At 43.7% G+C, this 19,038-nt stretch overlaps 1 protein-coding gene across 1 annotated transcript in view; it reads right to left on the reverse strand.

Moving 5' to 3' along the window:
• Positions 1 to 19,038, reverse strand: part of CMYA5 (cardiomyopathy associated 5) — a 62,274-nt gene that overhangs the window by 20,990 nt on the left and 22,246 nt on the right. Inside the window, exons 6-7 of the mRNA XM_075590747.1 lie at positions 9,256 to 9,405; positions 5,575 to 5,721 (exon numbers count right to left, since the gene is read on the reverse strand). Of these exons, the coding sequence (XP_075446862.1) occupies positions 5,575 to 5,721; positions 9,256 to 9,405 (297 nt within the window). The remainder of the gene's footprint in view (positions 1 to 5,574; positions 5,722 to 9,255; positions 9,406 to 19,038) is intronic.

The following is a 19,038-nucleotide window of genomic DNA, read 5'->3' on the forward strand; positions in this document are numbered from 1 at the left end:
CTGCGAGACTCTGATCCTAAACCTCCCTAGTATTTGTTTTGCCGCAGCTTTGCAGATGGGAGATTTTTAATACGTATTCCCATAGATGTTTAGTCTGATGATACAAGGGGTGATGAATAAACAGAAATGTACAGTATGCCACCTCACACTTGGAAGATTTTCTGACACTAGTAAGAGGTGAGAAGGTTACGAAGAATATGATATTTTCCATTATATTATGAGCATCATGTAACTCTTCCCGTCATGTAACACCTCCTCCCATTGACACTCCCCAAATTGCAAATTGATGAACATGGGGTAACAATTGTAGCAATAACTTGCTGCATAAATACTAAGAGAGACACACAATGAAAATAATGATATTTCTGTCACTTTAGCTCCAAAATTGCCTTAATTTAAGTATTTTCAGGATATTTTCTCATGAGAAGTGTAAATTTAATTTAGGAATTCATTTAGGTTTCTCACAGTGGACCCTATTAAAAATGAATCCCCTTTACTTCATATTGAATAGTAGCCTATGTTTGATTTGGAACCACAGAACTGCATGTAAATATAGGGTATTGGTGGATGACCTACAGTATATACAGTAAATTACCCTTATTTAAAGCTGCAGTTCAGTCTTTTTTTTTAAATTTATTTTTTTACTTCAATAGTTTCATGTGGGCAATCTCTAATTACCTAAAGAAGTGCATAGCTGCCGGTCAATTCGTTCTCCGTCTATTGATCGGCAAAGTTTGGCGACATCTTTAAATATGGGGAATGTAAATCGTTGCTATAGGAACAAGCATGCTTGTTAAAATAGAATACAAGAAAATTGGTCTTTCAAAGTTGTTGATTTTTAAACAGAAAATGCTAAAATTATTTTTTCTTACTACAGAACTAATTTATTTAAAAAAACACACATGTAGGATATTGCCTGAACTGCAGCTTTAAGAGAATATATAAGTATTTCACTGTGTATTTTTGTCACATTGGATGTAGCATTGGGCTTTTCTGTCTTTTCTTTTATAAATTTGGCCACACTCAGTAGCACTCCTTTTAACACTAATTTATACAGCTGAACCCCGCTATAACGCGGTGCTCGGGGTCCACATAATGAGACCGCGCTATAACCGCGACCGTGATTTAAAAAAAATGGCCGTCGCGATCAGGGGTTCCACGTCAACCGGAGGGGGAGAGCTGGGATAACTCTCAGCTATCCCTAAAGCCGGCGTCGCAGCAGCACCCCCACGTAGGACTGACCTTTTGCAGCAGCTCGTCTGTGTGCAGTGCAGGAGAAGCTGGTGAGTCTGAGAGTGGGGGGGAATGGGGGCAGGATCTCACATAGTCTGGAGAAGCCGGGATGTCAGCTGTCTCTGTCTGAGTTGCCCCCCCCCCCTCTCTTCTCCCCCCAGGCGGAGGTACAGGGAGGGTGTGTGTGTGTGTGTGTGTGTGTGTGTGTGTGTGTGTGTGTGTGTGTGTGTGTGTGTGTGTGTGTGTGTGTGTGTGTGTGTGTGTGTGTGTGTGTGTAAGTGAGATAGAAATGCTATTAAAGAACATAGACACAATGAATATAGTTTTGCTATCAAATCAGTTGTGGCTCCCACAAACTTTTGATCATAAATACCCTGAAAACCACTCTGATCAAAGAGGTCACCTCCATATGCTCAGCTATAAAACAGCAAGGAACAATAGTCTATTAAGGTCCACACTGATATTTCGCAGCATGTGGCTGGGGCTATAAAACCTTTCCTTACTTTTAATCAAGACACCAGGTTGAATTACCCCAAGGCATGTAATCTAGGGGGGAGGGGGGAGGGTGTGTGTGTCGTAGCTGTGACGCCAGAGGAGAGGAACATCTGATGCAAGATGGTGGAAGACGCTAATTAAGAGGCTGTCACAGGAGCACTATACACTGTGAGTGATTAAGAGTCAATGATCTCATGAAAGCAGAGATACATGCAACAATCTATAAATTGGATATTTGATCATAGATACCATGTGGGTTTCAGTTGTCTCATGTTAAGGGATGGTCTGGGACATTAGTTGGGCTCTGTAAATACTGTGAAGCTGGTAATAGAAGGTACTTGACCGGAGTCAAACAGAACATACTGGGAACACTGTACCCTGTTGTGCTCAGACAAAATATATGTGATTAGCTCCATGCATATATTTTGGTTCTCATGTTAGCCATTACTTTAAAAAATGTTAACTGTCTGTGAGGAATGTAGAGGTTTGGTGCTCAGTGTATATATAGTCTTGTATGAACAGAATCTATTTATATATATATTTTATTCTATATATGGCATTACTAAAATGTAGGTATTTTTATAGTGTATTTTTTTCTGCACCACCTCAACTACTGGGAGGATGGATTATGACATTGTGAATTATATATATATATATATATATATATATATATATATATATATATATATATATATATATATATATATATATACATATATATATACAGTGTTTGACAAACCTATACATTTGCACGCCCCGGGCGAGTGGATTTAACATCGTGGCGAGCTCCTATTGGCCCAAGCAGCACACGTGTGGTACTAGGTGGCGAGTAGATTTTTTTGTTCGGCGAGTAGATTTTTTGGTGATTTGTCAACCACTGTATATATATATATATATATATATATATATATATATATATATATATATATGTGTGTGTGTGTTTGTGTGTCTGTGTCAGCTATTGATGAACTCTCTACCAACCATCTTACAGAAGGTACCCGTGATGCGTTATTAAAGTTTGCAACAACAAAAAAAACAGGAGCCACGCTAAGGCCGCTTTATAAGCGGATCCGCGTTGTAGAGGATTGCACTATAACGGGGTTAAGCTGTATATATATATATATATATATATATATATATATATCTGTGGACAGAGCTTGAGAAAAGACCTTGTGGTCTAAATTTACGTCGCTCTGGAGCTTATCTGACTGCCTGATGATTTACTGAGATTAAATAACCTTTTTCTATTTGTGAGTGCTGCGGAATATATATATATATATATATATATATATATATATACATATACATATATATATATATATACCTATATATATATATACCTATATACATATATATACCTATATATATATATATATATATATATATATATATATATACCTATATATATATATATATATATATATATATATATATATATATATATATATATATATATATATACCAATACCTATGGGATAAACACCTATCTTTTTACCATTTGTCCTTGTTTACTATATATATATATATATATAATCGTGAAATTTAACTCACGGGCAACGCCGGGTCTCTCAGCTAGTATATATATATATATATATATATATATATATATATATATATATATATATATATATATATATATATATATATATATATTACCTTTGGAATACAATATTACCTTTGGAATACAAGTTTCTTTGCTCTACATCTGAGTGCTGTCGTCTCTTTTACCATCTGCCTTGGTGGTAAAGTATTATATACTGAGCTTGCTGGGATTGTGTTTATTAATTTGATTTTCAACTGGTATCAGTTGATTGGAGGTTAGTGGCCCCTCCTCCATGGGTTTCAGCTCAACCACCCCACTTTTTAAGTAGCAGGGTTTTTTCATGTTCTTGTGCAGGTCCATTGTGGCAGTTCTCCTTCCAGCAGAGGTAAATGAGAATGTGCATAGGATAGGTAGTGTTAGGACCTGCTTACTGGTCATGACTTGATGGGGCTCGCAGGCTTGTAACGCTTTGGCCAAAGGGTTTAACGAAATGACCCTTATTTAAGAGAATATATAAGTATTTCACTGTGTATTTGTGTCACATTGGATGTAACATTGGGTTTTTCTGCCTTTTGTTGTATACAGTATATACTTTATGTAACGTATGATCTGTTGCACCAATGACTAATTACTAAATATGGGAACTATTTAACATGTTGGTTCTTTCAGTGCAGAGAATACAAATCTGTACAGGGTTTTAATAGTAGATGTACAGTAGCAGATAATATAAATAGCAACTGTACAGTTTAGAAAATGACAGAAACTACTTGCAGTTAACTCGGTCCCATAGGGCAGGGGTGTGCAAATTTTTCTGTTTGTGCCCCTCTGTCTATTCTCACCTCCTGCTCGTGCCCCCCACCCTTGGGCATTGCCATTTGATGCTGCGTTGTCATGGCAATGCATCGTCAAAGAGCTGGCTGTGAACAGGTAAGAGGGAGTTACACAGGCTTCACGCCTCTCCCAGCATTTAACTTAAATGTTGTGGGGAAAAGCACAGGGCCTCTGTAAATGCCGCGCCCCACAGTTTGCACACCCCTACCTTAGGGGATCTTCATGTGACCTTCACACAAAATGGTAGTTACTTTACATGCTCCAAGTGATTATAAAATGTGTCCACATCTTGTTTTCTAACCCCCGATCTCTCTACATTTTAGTTCTCAATTGTTGTACAATTCTTGGCAGGAATGAGACTTGGGAGAACCAGAACTAGGTCATCCTAAGGCTGTAATAATAATAACTTTATTTCATATAGCTTCTTTCTCCCAATGGAACACAAAGCGCTTCATAATCACAGTATAGTGCGCACAATTGCATAGTGCAAGAAAAGAAAATATATTTAAGTCACAACATAGAGAGCAGACGTTTCGGTCCCCTACGGAACCCCTATAGAACCTTCATAAATAAAGTTTCATGAAGGTACCCTCAGTTTCAATCAATCCTCCAGTCAGTGTCACTCAGCAGCTACAGTGAATTCTTATATTACTACGGCAACATTATCTATTGTGGCAGTGTGCAGCTCAAACTTCTGGGAATATTGGCAACAAATCATCTCAAACAGCAAAGTGCTACAAAGATTTAACATTTCTGGGGAGGTGGGCAAAAACCTGCTACAGAAATCAAAGGATGATCCGTATATTGAAACTCATTAAAAATGGCATTGAGTTGAACAAAAAATAAGGTAGTGTATATATATATATATACCTTTATTTATATATATATATATCTTTATTTATATTGCCCTGACAGTGTACTCAGCGCTTTGCAAAGACAATGCACTACAGGGAATGATAATAATACAATAAGCGCAGCAAAGTCAGACAATGCTACATAACTGATTTATTTAAAAAAACAAAAAAACACATACATGCAGGATATTGTTTGGATTGCTCCTTGAAAAGGCCATTATATTTATAGACTATATTTGCACAAGAACTATATTTCTTTCATTGCCTTGAACAACATTTTACAAGATATTTTTTATATAACTACGGGTGGGGACTTTCCATGGTGTTCTGGTTTTGGTTCTAAAAATTGGTTTGGGATTTTTATTTTTAATAACGGGACATAACTGAAAATAAGCAGATATTTTTTTTAATTTTAATGTTTAACTTTTTCGGTGAAACTCTGAAGTTTGCCTCCGGTTTTGGTTTGACATTTGCTGGGATGCGAAAGTTTGTCGTGAAGTTTGGCTCGAACGCCCGAACAAACGTCTACATTTGTGGAGCGCGGGTTTCGAGCCCGCGAAGCTGCTCTATAATTATATATCACCAACGTGTAATATATGGGCGGTCTGTTATACATACCGGTCCTGAAAGTAGACTTGTCGCTGGGTAAGCTGCACCCTGTATAGTTTACTGCCATAAGCCATACACTGTAGCATTTGTCTGGTTCGAGGTCCTCCAAGATGCAAAAACTCTCCTTCACAGTGACTCTGTATTCTTCCACCAGTCCTACAGTGATTCAGTGATTAAGCAGTCAAAATTAATTCACATTATTATGCACACCGATTTCTGTACATTGATATAATTGGCATTGTGAACCAAGCACATTAAGCATTATATTTGAATTGCAGATGCAGCCTTACCTATAAAATCTCCAGTCATTTGATGTATTATTCCGTGATAAATCTTATTATTATCATTCATACATAGCAGGACCAGCTGTAAATTCCCATTTCCCCAAACATGTGCAGTTAATAGGTCATTATTTATTATTGGGAATGAAGCTGTAAAGGGATGTAATCCTACAGTACATATCACTGCTGTAAAATAAGCAATTTTAATAAACTCCTACTGTCTCTTTAAGTCTCCCAATAGAATCACAGTGGGATTCACTAAGCTGGATCTAGCGTTACCTGCCATTGACTTGCATGGGCAGCTAATGTGGAATCAAGCTCCAGTCCCGCCCACTCCCCCTCCCCCCTCAGACCATGGGTGCTCAACTTCAGTCCTCAAACTCCCTCCCCCCCAGTCAGATTTTCAGGATATCCCAGCTTCAGCACAGGTGGCTCAAAGACTGAGCCTCTGATTGAGCCAGCTGTGTTGAAGCAGGGGCTGATAGAGCCACCTGTCCTGAAACTGAGACTGACTGAGCCACTTGTGCTGAAGCGTGGATATCCTGAAACCTTAACCTGTTGGGGGATGGGGGCAAATTCCAGGGAATTCGAGAGAACCACTTTCCCCAAAGCATATTTCTCATCTCTAGCAAGAAAGAGAAAAGAGTCAAATGTGAGGATACAAGCAGACCTGTATGACTGTGCTGTTTAATACTAGGCTCCATTGGAGAAACATCTGTTTTTACAGCCACGTGAAATTAACATGTTGCTAGTAAAGAAAGAGCAGGTCCAGCCTTCAGCCCAGATCCACAAAGCTCTGTTATTGATTTAACGAGATGCCAACATAAATTAATCTCTCGTTGAGTGCTAACAGGTATCTTTAAAGCTCCCTAACGATGCATTGAGTACTGTTTTCAGCCGTAACAAGCCCATGGATTACTATAACGGACATTAGTAGAGCTGGGCGAATTCGCCCAAATTCGTTTCCCGGATTTTCGCTGATGTTACCCCCAAAAAAACATTTTGTGGTGTAAAATCCGCAAAGGAATTATATATTATCTGTAGCAATATATTTCCATTTTTTATATATGTCATAATTATATATAATAATAATTATATATTCTAAAGAAATATTAATACTTAATACATATATATATTTTATTCACAGGTATTATTCACACATTATTATATATTTTTAAGTGAATTATTATGTTGTCACAATTTGTATATATGCATGTATTTTTATTATATAATTTGTGTATGCATAGCTAACACACAGTTTATTATGAGTTGTAACTTTGCCTAATTATCTTCCCCCAATTGGTATTTATAGCTAATAGCATGAACTCCATCATAGCCCACCCCTGGGACACCCCTGATGAAGTTGACGTCCTAGCCGACGAAACGCGTATGGTTGCGTTATCACGTTGGTATAATTGAAGCAGCTGTTGAGGATCTCCCTGAGTGCTAAAGTCAGAGTGTTCAAGTTGTCCTTAGCTGCGAAGCCCTACGGGACCTACTCGCATTGCCAGACACCTTTGTCATATTTCCTCTTGCTGATCAGGTACTCCGTGTATATATACAATCTGCCAAACAGACTTTTCCCTCACATAGACTGCTCCTGGACATGGGGCTCTTAGCTGACGGGCGCGCATACAGCGTTGATCCCGAATCCGCATATTTGGGGCTGCACAGCCAGGAGTAAAGGAGATATATCCCTTATATTGGAAATTGTCTGCAATTTATCCTATACATTTTCGGAGTGATTATACCACCTCTACCACACATCTCCTGAGGCTCTATGGACTCAGTCTCCTATTCACCAACACCCTGTACATTCAGGGACTCCATTAACCCTCAAGGTTTATATCTACCTCTCCTACTTAGGAATACAGCTTTCACTGATTTCCATTTTGTATTTATTTTTATTCTGTTTCATATATGTCATACCTTCTATTATTGTTATCGGGTATAGGATGTCTGATTTTTCATTAAATATGCATACATTTTTACGCCTTGGGTGTGTGCGCTCATCAATTTGTTGTTTTACATGTGTTCTAATGCACTGGTTATTCCTTGATGAGCTGCCTTTAACTCCTCTCATTATATAGCTTTAGGTCCCATATACATTCATATTTATGGTTGTATTTTCCTCTGTATTATGCATGCACTTTTATAATCATTTGTATATCTTGTGCGCTGTTTGTTTCTGTATTTCATGTATGTACTGTATGTATATATATATATATATATATATATATATATATATCTTTATCTGTATAGCTCCATCTATGTACACAGCGCTTTACATCAGTAATACACGTGACATAATAACATAACACATAGTGGGAATAAGCGAGCCAGACATAAAAGTAACAATAGGAAAAGGAGTCCCTGACCCAAAGAGCTCACAATCTACGTGGTAAGTGGGGAGAACTTGCAGGGACAGTAGGAGGGAGTTATGGTAAGCGCGGCTGCAAGGGGCATGGTAAATTCATATGTGGTGTATAGTACTAGCCAATAGAGCTACCCAAATGCTTAATGTAAGAGGTATGTTTACAGATAGACCTTAAGGGTGGAGAGAGAGAGCGTGGTTGTTGGATATTGAAGGGAAGGGAAACACAGAGGTGTGGGGCAGTAAGTGAGAGGTTTCAGGCAGTAGAAGGCTTTAGATACAAAAGGGGTAGACGGAAGACGCCCTTGAGCAGAACACAAGAGCAAGCAGATGTGTAGTGAGAAATTAGGACTGAGATGTAAAGTAGGGCAGAAGGGTGTATAGCCTTAAAGGAGAGGAGGAAAGGTTTGCGCATAATACAGGAAACCAGGAGAGGGATTTCAGCAGGAGAGACGCTGAGACAGATTTAGAACAAGAGTGCAGCGATTCTAGCAGCGTTTAGGATAGATTGTAGGGGATACAGATGAATGGCAGGAAGGCCGGACATTAGAAGGTTAAAATAGTCGAGACGTGAGAGCATGAATGCCTGTGTCAGAGTTTTAGCAGTAGAGCGACAAAGGAATGGGTGTATTTTTTTTAATGTTATGGAGGCTTTGCAATTGTGCTTTATTATCATTTTCTGACTTACACTTGTCACTTTTGATGTCCCTCATTTGTCAAAATAACATATGACAGGTTTAATTGGTCAAAGAGGATCACAAATATCAAGAAGAAGAAAAAGGGATTGGGTTATCATTGAACAAAACACTGTTGCCCCCAGAGTGAAAGGATGGTGCACTGATGATATCTGGGCTCATTTAGTTTGTTGTACAATTCTAAGCGCATCATACAATTAGTGCTGAAGGGACATACAGCAAAGAAATGCTTTTCATGCACCTCCAGCAATGAAAGGTTTAGCCCTTTGTGTGAAATGCGTTGGAGCACTTTCAGCGGTGGCACTCAAGACTATGTGGCATCATACTGTACACAGCTCACCATTTCCTTCACGGTTTCCTTGAGGCTCCTCCATGCAGTACACTTGAAAACAGTCAATAACATCCTCCTCACTCATGGTCCAGTAAACTGTAATTGAAGTGCTGGTAGCCGAATTGGGTTCTTGTGATGTTAACATTGGCGTCCGAGGAACTGCAACATAAGAAGAAAAAAAACTGTTACAACATTACAATATTGTGACGATACACAAATTCCTATTCAGTAACTCCCGAACGATCTTATATAAAACCATGTCGAAAAAACTATATGCTGACACCCAACAATGACATTAGTCACTTGGAAAACTAGATTTTGAGGCACATTTGCCCAAACCCACAGACCATTCGGAAAAATTAGAATTTTACTTTAATAAAGGGCATTGAAAAGTTGAAAAATCTATTATTACAACTGTTAATTTCCATGTAGGAATAACCAGCGGTTAAAGTTTTATGGTGCAGAATACCGCTACTTTTTTTAAGAACATGGTATATTGTCCACCAACTATTTTGTTTATAAACGTACGGCTCCACTTTCTTCTTATGAAAGAAAAGACGTGTGAGCTACAGGGAAAAAGCTAAATGCTTGTAGGTTTTCTGATGTGTGGGAGATCCGTAGAATAGCAAAATGGACATACAGTTAGAGAGGAGGAAGTGTTGGTCTGGCATAAGATAATGTGATAACTTGGGAACAGTCAGGAAAACCAGGGGCTAAGGAGGTGGCCAATATAGTGGGTAGGTTACTTGGGAAAGATCCAAAATAAATCCCCACATTTGTAACTCTCTACGACAGAGCTCATTCTTACATTTAAGATGTCTTTGCGATTCATGTCCAGCACTGCCGACAATCTACACCCCTCCTCCCTTTTCACAACCTCCTGCAACTCCAGAATACAATTACGTGTGATTTCAAGGTTGAAAAGTAGAAGGTGTGGCAGGATTGCATTATTTGGAAAGGCCAGATATAAAAGAGGTTAGTGCCCAGGCTTGTCTTTGTTGTGAGACAACCATTCGATATCACTGAAAACCCAGTTAATAAGACTATTAGCAAGAGAAACACTATTTGCTGATGACAGAAAGATCACTATTTTTTGTGATTTAGCTATGAAGAAGATTCTAACTGGCTTTCCTTTCATGTGTTTCAGCAAAGGGTCTTCTAGCGAAAGGAGGTGGACACTGTATACAGTTAACTCCCCAGGTCAGTAAAAAGGTGAATATTTAAGAACAGCACTTTTTTTGTTATTTATACAAATATTTTATCATGAAAAATACATTGACAGTTTACCTCTCATTTTCAAGTATGTCCTGGGAATAAAATAATAAATTGACAACATTACAAGTTACAAACATGTTACAGTAGAGGTCTTGAATGAATTTATACAAGAGGCGGTTTGAGAGAGTCCGGTAATTGTTATTTTTTTTGCAGAAGTGGGGTGTTTGGTAAGAGAAGGAAGAGCGACCAGGTTCTTTATTGAACTTTGGAACCATAAGCAGGTTTCTGGAGGCAGATAAAAGGACATACATGCTGTGTGTACAGTAGGCAGTGGCAGATTCCCATTAGGCCAAGGCCTAGGGTGGCAAGATTTGGAGACGGCAAAAATTGCGGCCCCACATGCTTTTGGCGCACTCTCAGGCCTATCAGACCTAATGGGAATGCACTTGCCTGTGTCACCCTCCTTTTCCTTTGGAATCCCAGCATCAAATGACGCCGCGGACTTCACAAACGTGGTCTCACACGGCATATCGTTGCCATGGCAAGGTGACATCGCAACATCAAATGATGTCATGACATCGCGATTCTATGGCCATGCGCCGCCTTGCAATATCACATTCGTGACGTCCGCTGCGTCACTTGACGCTGGGATTCCAAAGGAGCAGGAGGGCGGCAGAGAGGAGGCGGACAGGCAGGCAGGCAGGCAAGTGCCTGGGGCAGGCGGATTTGGAAATCTGCCGCTGACAGTAGGGATAAGAAGCCTGCTCAGATAATTGGGTAATTTCTCCAGAAAGCATTTGAACGTACGACAGGAAAGATGTACATTGCATCTGGACCCATGGGATAGCCAACCTAGTCCAATTAACACATCGCAATGGTGGAATGTTAAGTTTGTGGAGGTGAATTTGGGATGATGTACCATACACTATATCCTCATAGTCAATCATTGGAATTAGCATCTGCTGAGCTATGTGCTTTCTGACCAATGGCAGTACGCAGGATTTATTTCTATGAAGTACACCCAGTTTGGAATAGTGTTTAGATGTCAGTTTGTCAATATCCAACCCGAATGTTAGATGGAAGTCTAGCCACATACCAAAATATTTCAAGCTAGTAGCTGAGGCAAGATTAGGATTAAAGCTGGTTCTGATCAGTAGCTCGCAATCGGAAGCTTTACAAATGTAGCTTTAGTCCCAAGTATCATAGTTACTGTTTTGTTAGTGTTTAAAAATACATTGTTCTGAGTGATGCAGTTTTCGACATTTGAAAAATCAGATTGCAGTACATTTTCAAGGTCAGTGAGGCTGGGGATGTGTGCATATATTATAGTATCATCAGCATACATGTGCAAAGAAGTTGTCTTACAAACCGTGTAACAAAAAACAAAACAGAGCCTTGGGGGACCCCACAGGTAATATGCGAACTTTAGATATGTAACAGGGTATGTCTATTCTGCCTGTCTTTCCACTCTATGTTATGTAAATTTTGCTAGCTGCAGGCTATGACAGGTTAATCTGTGGCGTTTGACCCCCCTTATGCCCTTATTAAGGGTGACAGAAGTGGGGTGGTGACTCATGGCCTGTGTAAGCCTATCTGGTATAGGTATAGACCATGAGCCCACCCCTTCTGGTTCCTCCTAGGAGGGAGTGGTACATTTAGTCAGTCCTGCTCTGAAGGAGTAAGAGAGCAGTTGAGCTGTGAGTCTCTCCCATCATGGGATGAGCGTGCTCACCCCCAGCCCCTGGCCTGGGGGAACATTTGATTCGATCCACAGATGCCCTGTAAGATCAGGGGCAATCACCATCCAGAGACCTGGGACCTCTGAGACTCTGCACCACTGTATGGAGCCATCTACATTGAATGCATGCCAATAAAGACCCTTGTTCATTACACTCCTAAGTATCAGCCCCTGGGCAGGAGGGAGATGTGTGCAATAGTGGGGGCTGATCTCTGGACACCCTGGAGCCCACTTCGGCTGGAGGCGCTAACACCAAGAGAAGAACTACAGAGAAAGAACCTGAACCTGTCCTGGTCTCCATACCATCGCAGATCCAACTCAGCTCTCCTGATCCTAACAGGTATCCGCACCACACACCAGGTAGCAGAAGCTGTATATCTCCCAATGTGGGGGGGGGAAGAAACAGTGCTACATATAAACAAAAATGTCAAGTCTCGTCTACAGTCAACATAACATAATAGATGGTACAAATTACAAAATATCTAGAAGATACCCCACATACCCAGTCAGGAGTTTTCTTAAAGATACATATAAAATAAAATGAGTTCCACTCAGGGGTCAGCAGGAAGTCATAGTTAATTTGTGATGTGCTTTCTGACACTGCAGTTATCACAAAGGTTGTAGTGCACTGGGACTGTATTCAAGATCCTCTAGATTCTGGAACAATGTGTTCTTCAGGGAGTGTTTTACATGGTAATGCTGATAACATGGACAGGTTTCTGCTGTTCTGAAAGATCCAAAGCCTAGAGAGCGTAATGAGGTACCTTCATGCACGGCAGCCTCCATAATCCACCATCATTATTATGATTTGTTGATAAAGTGCCTACTGTACATATTCCGCTGCATGATATAATGTATATAAACAGAATAACGTACCAAAAGGCAACGAACAAGCACTAACAGACACAAAAAATAATGAGGGCACTGATCACAGCCTAGGACATTTGGTCGCAGCCATTTCACCACGACCAAATGACCGTCCGTGCTTAGCTGCAGCTCATCTCGCCACCCAGTCACTCAGCTTCGCTGCTAAGGTAGGTCACTAACCATAGCCCTTAACCTAAACCCCCCTAAAATTAACACTACAGCCAACCCTAAAAACCGTAATCCCTTACCCTAACAGCTAAATCCCCTAAAGTTTACCCCCTACCCTAAAACGTACCTTCTCTAGAAGCAGCCAGCGGCGGAGCGGCTGTGGTGGAGGGTCCCCTGTGGCTAAACACTGGCGTGGAGATGGTCGAGGCAGGACGGCCATGAGCAAATGTCCCAACCCGCCCGTTCATGGGAACTTTTTTTTTTTTGTTGCAATTTTTTATTTTTTACATTACCTGGCACGGGGACCCTTTCCAGAACTAGAAATTCTTGCTGTGACGGTCAACAAAAAGCCACAAAGTCATTGGAACGTGGCCATATTGATTATTTTTTTTAAATATATATTTACCAGAACATAAAACAGTGAATACACTGTATCTCTGGAACCAGGAGGGTCCCCAATTACACATTACTCCAGGTAGCACCCTAGTTAGTGTAATAACGCAACCGTGTGCGCGATTCTCGGGCAGACAAAACATTTTGATTTGCTCGCGCGACGGCCGGGTCACATGTGCGTGGTTCAGCCAATGATGGGGAACCGTTCACGTGACGTCACGGGCACGCCTCTGCAACACCTCCCCTTCACTGTGGATCACAGGCCAAAGATCGCTTGGCTGACAGGCGTGCGCGACGCCATGCGCTCGTACTATATCCGCAGCCTTAGGCTTCGGGCATGGTGCCTCCAGCCGCACTCCTCCGTGCTGCTGCTCAAGCCCGCCTGCTCAAGCAGGAGCTTTTTAGGTGTCCTGGCAGGCGAGGCAGCGAGCGCGCTTGAGAAGCGGGTGGGAATTGGGGCGCCGATGTGACGGGGTGCCATTGGCTGTTTGCCGTCACGTGCCGGCCCTCCGCTCCCCTCAGCGCGCAAATTTTAAATGGAGTTGTCTCCTGCAATTCTGCACGCCTCCGCACGCCTGCGGAAGCGCCTGCTAAAGCCGCACTCATATCTGATGCAGAGGGTTGTGCTGGCTCAGTGCGGGTCAGCGCTGTCTTTTTGACCATGGCCCCGGCCTTGGTGATCATAGCCACCTCTGCAACTCCGCAGGAAGTGCGCAATGCTATTTCAGTGAATGTGTTTTTCGATTAGATTTTGTGTAACTCCTTACACTCATACTGTATAAACCTTTCGGAGACATTTTGCAGCGACATTTTAAAGAGTGTGTAGTTTGCCTCTCCATATCCGCACCATTTGCATCCCATTGCTCATCCTCCTTTCGCAAACGCGTTATGAAAGGGAAAATAAATCTTGGTCCTGCTTAGCAAAACATTTCATCTGGCCACCAAGGTGCATTCAGATGAGAAACCGGCTGTAATTAGAGGAGATAAAGCTTTATACCTCACTAGCAATGGCTACAGTGGAACACACGGTATTGATTGTGTTCATGTTCTTCAATTCGGAACATCTAGAAAGTGTTGCTATCAACAAAAAAAAAAGAAAACATTCTGTTGAAAGTAATGTGCAAAGTTGACGACTGGGAGCCATAAGGGCCAAGGAACTTCCAATAAAGATCCCACACTAGGGAATAGTGATACATGTGATGACACTAGAAATCCAGAACTGTCAGCAATTTTCGAGCCACCGCGTACAAGTAATGTGGAGGATATTTATTGCAGCTGTGGACAGCTGCTGAGTAAACAGGAAAAACCAAGAAACGGAAATATGTTTATTATTTACTTTTCCCTCCGAGGCATCAGTGATACTTGTTTAAGATAGATCTGCATCAGTTAACAAAAAAAGATGTAAGTTATGGCACTGGGGGGAAACAAAATATAACCGTATAAAGAAACGCCGCTGGTTTACCGCCTCTGCCTCACAGATTCATCTATGCAGTCTCTGCTGCTGCAAATTAACATGGAAACGCCGCGGATATTCATAACATGATCACCTCTGTAGGTTATAAGCAATGACCCAGTTTTAGAGAGGTGCAAAACATTTGCGAATATGGCACAAATCAGATATTCACACCCATGAAATGCACATTCTGTTACTTAAATAGAGTCAGTGTCAGCGTGCTAGCTTATATAGTGTCACATTTCCTCCTCCCACACACAACATCCTCCCATTCCTGAGTATCTCAAGCTGCACCCACCTCTGGAATTCCCTCTCTGTCACCCTTCACACATTTAAATTAATGAAGTAAAGATACCCTGACACCTTCCTCGTATCCTGGCTCTTCCTTCTGCAGCCTCAACTATGGCACCTACCAACCAATGCGAAAGAGACAATGACCGTCCCAATTTCTAGGTTCACAGCGAGCAGCCATGAACCTCAGCCACACTAGTCTCTCTCGCTTACTAAACATCGCTCTTCCTCCCTTATCTTGTAACATCCCTTTGACAGGTTCCCTCATTACCTATGGCATTCGTATATATCAACATGATATATTTTTTAATGTATAATATTCTTATTGTTTTTTTACACCATTGAACACTTTGACGATGATGTTGGTGCCTTATTACTTTTTGAGCACAGTATTACTTGTGAGCAGATTCACATGTCTAAGGCTAAGGCCCCGGTAACTCAGCTGCAACGCACGCCCGCGAGATTGGCGGTGCATGCAGCCGATTACCTGGTCTGCAGGGAGCTGCAGGAAGAGAGACCAGGGGGGGGGGGGGGGCGTGCTGGGGGAGTGACGGGGGCGCGGCCATGACGTCACCCGGCAGGTTCGCCCTCATTGGCTGAACCGCCGGGGGCGTGCCGTATCGCTCATCGCGAGTCCTGCTCTCAATTCTATTGAGAGCAGGAGCAACTCTCGCCCCAGCGCTGCGGCCCCCCCTCGCAGCGGGCCCGGCGCCATTGAGGGGAGGGCTCTCGTCCATGCAGCGTCCGCCACAGCGGGCGCTGTAGTAGGCAGCGGGGGCAAGGCCTAAGGCTGAGTCCATGCTCCCTGCTTGCGTGCTGATGTGCGCTGAGGCTCAGGGAAAGCGGGTGCTTTCCATGGCCTTGCGGTTGCTTACCGCACGCGCCGTCAGCGGGCCGTCAGGGGGCAGGCGCGTCACTGGCCGGAGACGGGGCAGTGACGTCACGGAGCTGGTTCGCCCTCATTGGGCGAACCGCTCACGTGACCGGCCTGTCGCGCCGGCAAGCGGGGGAATTTTAAATTCCTTTAAGTCCTGCGGTTCCCCAAGCGCGCGGAAGCGCAGGTGAGCCGCTACTAAAGCCGCTCTAATTGCAGCTGTAGGGGCTCAGTGCTGAGCGGGAGCGCGCTTCAGCACGCTTCCGCCAGCAAGCGGTTAACATGGCCGAGGCCTTAGGCTAGGTCCATAGTGCCTTTGCCCGTGCGGAAGCGTACACAGCCGTGACGTCACCCGCATTTTTTGGCCATGGTACGCGCGCCGTCCGTGGGCATGTCCAGGGGCGTGCCAGTGACGTCACGGAGCTGGTTCGCCCTCATTGGGCGAACTGCTCACGTGACCGGCCTGTCGTTCCAAGAAATCAGTTTGAACTGATATCTTGCGCAACGCGCTCCCCCTCCGCGTCCGCGTGCATGTGCCCGCACACCGCATGGGCGCGCAACACTGCTTTTCACCATTATCACCTAGCATACAGTGCTCCACAGCAGCAAGGGATTCTGGGAATTCACATGCGAATGAGCACACAATGTCACCTTTTCTTAAATATATATGTACAGCACAAAAGATAATGACAAAAAGTGGTTTATTGGGTCCAAAATATACACATGCCTGATGTTTCGGTCATACATTTATATATATATGTATAAAAATCAACCCCACACTGATGAGACCCATCAAGGTCGAAACAGCTGTCTGTGGGTGGTTTTCTGGGTATGCACCTTAACCCTGGCTGTGCTCAAAGCTGTGACCATGCAGCAAGCTTAAGCCTATAGGGAACCATGTTAAAAATGGTTATTGAGGCAAAAAGTGACACTGTGTGCTCATTTGCATGTCATTTCCCAGAATGCCTTGCTGCAGTGGAAGTGCTGTATGCTGGGTGATAATGGGGAAAGGCGGGGTTGCAGACCTGCCTAAGGCCTCGGTCCCGCTGCGCTCGTTGGCGCGGGCGGCAATGTAGCGAGTTCCCCACCAGCAGGGGAATCCTCGCGAGCCGGTCCCGGTCCCCACTGGCGGCACAGCTGACTACACGCTGTCGCGCGTCAGCCGCTGGAGACACCAGAGAATGGTGTTTTCTAGCTTTGACGCGTGACGTGTGTGGCTGTGAGCCAATGGGGAGGGGAGGCTGCGGGAGGAGGAGAGGCTTCGGGGAGCGGGGAGGAGTGTGGAGTGAAAGCAGGTGAGTGCCTTTCTCTGTGTGTGTGTCTGTGTGTGTGCGTGCGTGCCTGTCTGTGTGTGTATGTGTGTGCCCGAGTGCGTGAGTGCCTGCCTCTGTCTGTCTGTGTGTGTGTGTGTATGAGTGCGTGAGTGCCTGCCTGTGTGTGCGCGCGTGTGTGTATGAGTGCGTGAGTGCCTGCCTGTGTGTGTGTGTGTGTGTGTGTGTGTGTGTGTGTGTGTGTGTGTGTGTGTGTGTGTATGTATGTATGAGTGCCTGCGTGTGTGTGTGTTTAATACAAACCGAAGCTCCAGCTCCAGCCCGAGTCCGTGGAGGGAGGGGGGGGGGAGAGTAGCGGGTCCCTCCGCTCAAGCCACGCCCCCCCTCCCTGTCAAACCGCCCACCACCCGCCCACCTCCCGCTCCGGCTCCCGCTCCCTACAGACCACATATCGCGGTCTGTGTATCTCAGCGCACCGCCTGTCAGCAGTGCGGGTGCGCTGACTCTGGGAGCGGGGCCTTAGCCTAAGACATGCAGATGAGCATACAGCTATATTTGTATATATATATATATATATATATATATATATATATATATATATATATATATATATATATACATACAGAGTGATAGAATAGGAGAAGTGCCTCCTATGCAATGCTCACAGGGAACGTCCATGCATAAATATATCCTTATATCACACTTTATTGTCTTTCCAGAAAAAACAGCACACTTGAAATCAGACCTCCAGATTTTGTGTACTATATTCTTTGACAAAGGCCCTTGCGGCTGAAACGCGCCAGAGTGCTTGCTGTGCTGTTTTTTATGTGCCAACAAACTTTTGTACCCAGTATCCAGCAATTTCTGGTCCCACGTTTTTTTCAAAGGCAGTTGCATCGCCATCCACGACTTCCTGCATCTTATATATATATACACAGTGGTCGACAAATCACCCAAAAATCTACTCGCCGAACTAGTAGGTGGGAAGTTGAGTAGTGTGGGGGGGGGGGGGTGAGGAGGGTGGGGGGGGTGAAGTTGTGGGTGAGTGGGTGAGTTGTGGGTGAGTTGTGGGTGGGGGGGTGAGTTGTGGGTGAGTTGTGGGTGGGGGGGTGAGTGGGTGAGTTTTGGGTGGGTAACTGCAGCATGTTTTCTCAGCGTTACATCAGCGCAGTCCCCCGGGAACCCCCAGTGAGGCCTTCCAACCCCTACACCCAGACAAGGCCGCGGCTGCCACAGGGACATCGTGAGGCCTCCCAGCCCCCACACATGAGACAGGGCCGCCCTGGGCCTCACTGCACCCGGAACATGGGAAGAGCACGAGCTGTGGCGATGTCCCGCTTCCCCCCCAGGGCACACCCGTTACCTGGCCTGGGCCCTCCCCGTAGTGGGACCTGCGGATGACGGAGGTGGTGAACCTGCAGACGCTCTGACCCAACATGATGGGGCCGGCGGCAGATGGCCCGATTGAGGTGGGGGGGGGCGGCGGATGGCCCGATTGAGGTGGGGGGCGGGCGGTGGATGG

The sequence above is a fragment of the Ascaphus truei genome, chromosome 1 (assembly GCF_040206685.1).
Source record: "Ascaphus truei isolate aAscTru1 chromosome 1, aAscTru1.hap1, whole genome shotgun sequence".
Taxonomy (NCBI): Eukaryota; Metazoa; Chordata; class Amphibia; order Anura; family Ascaphidae; genus Ascaphus; species Ascaphus truei.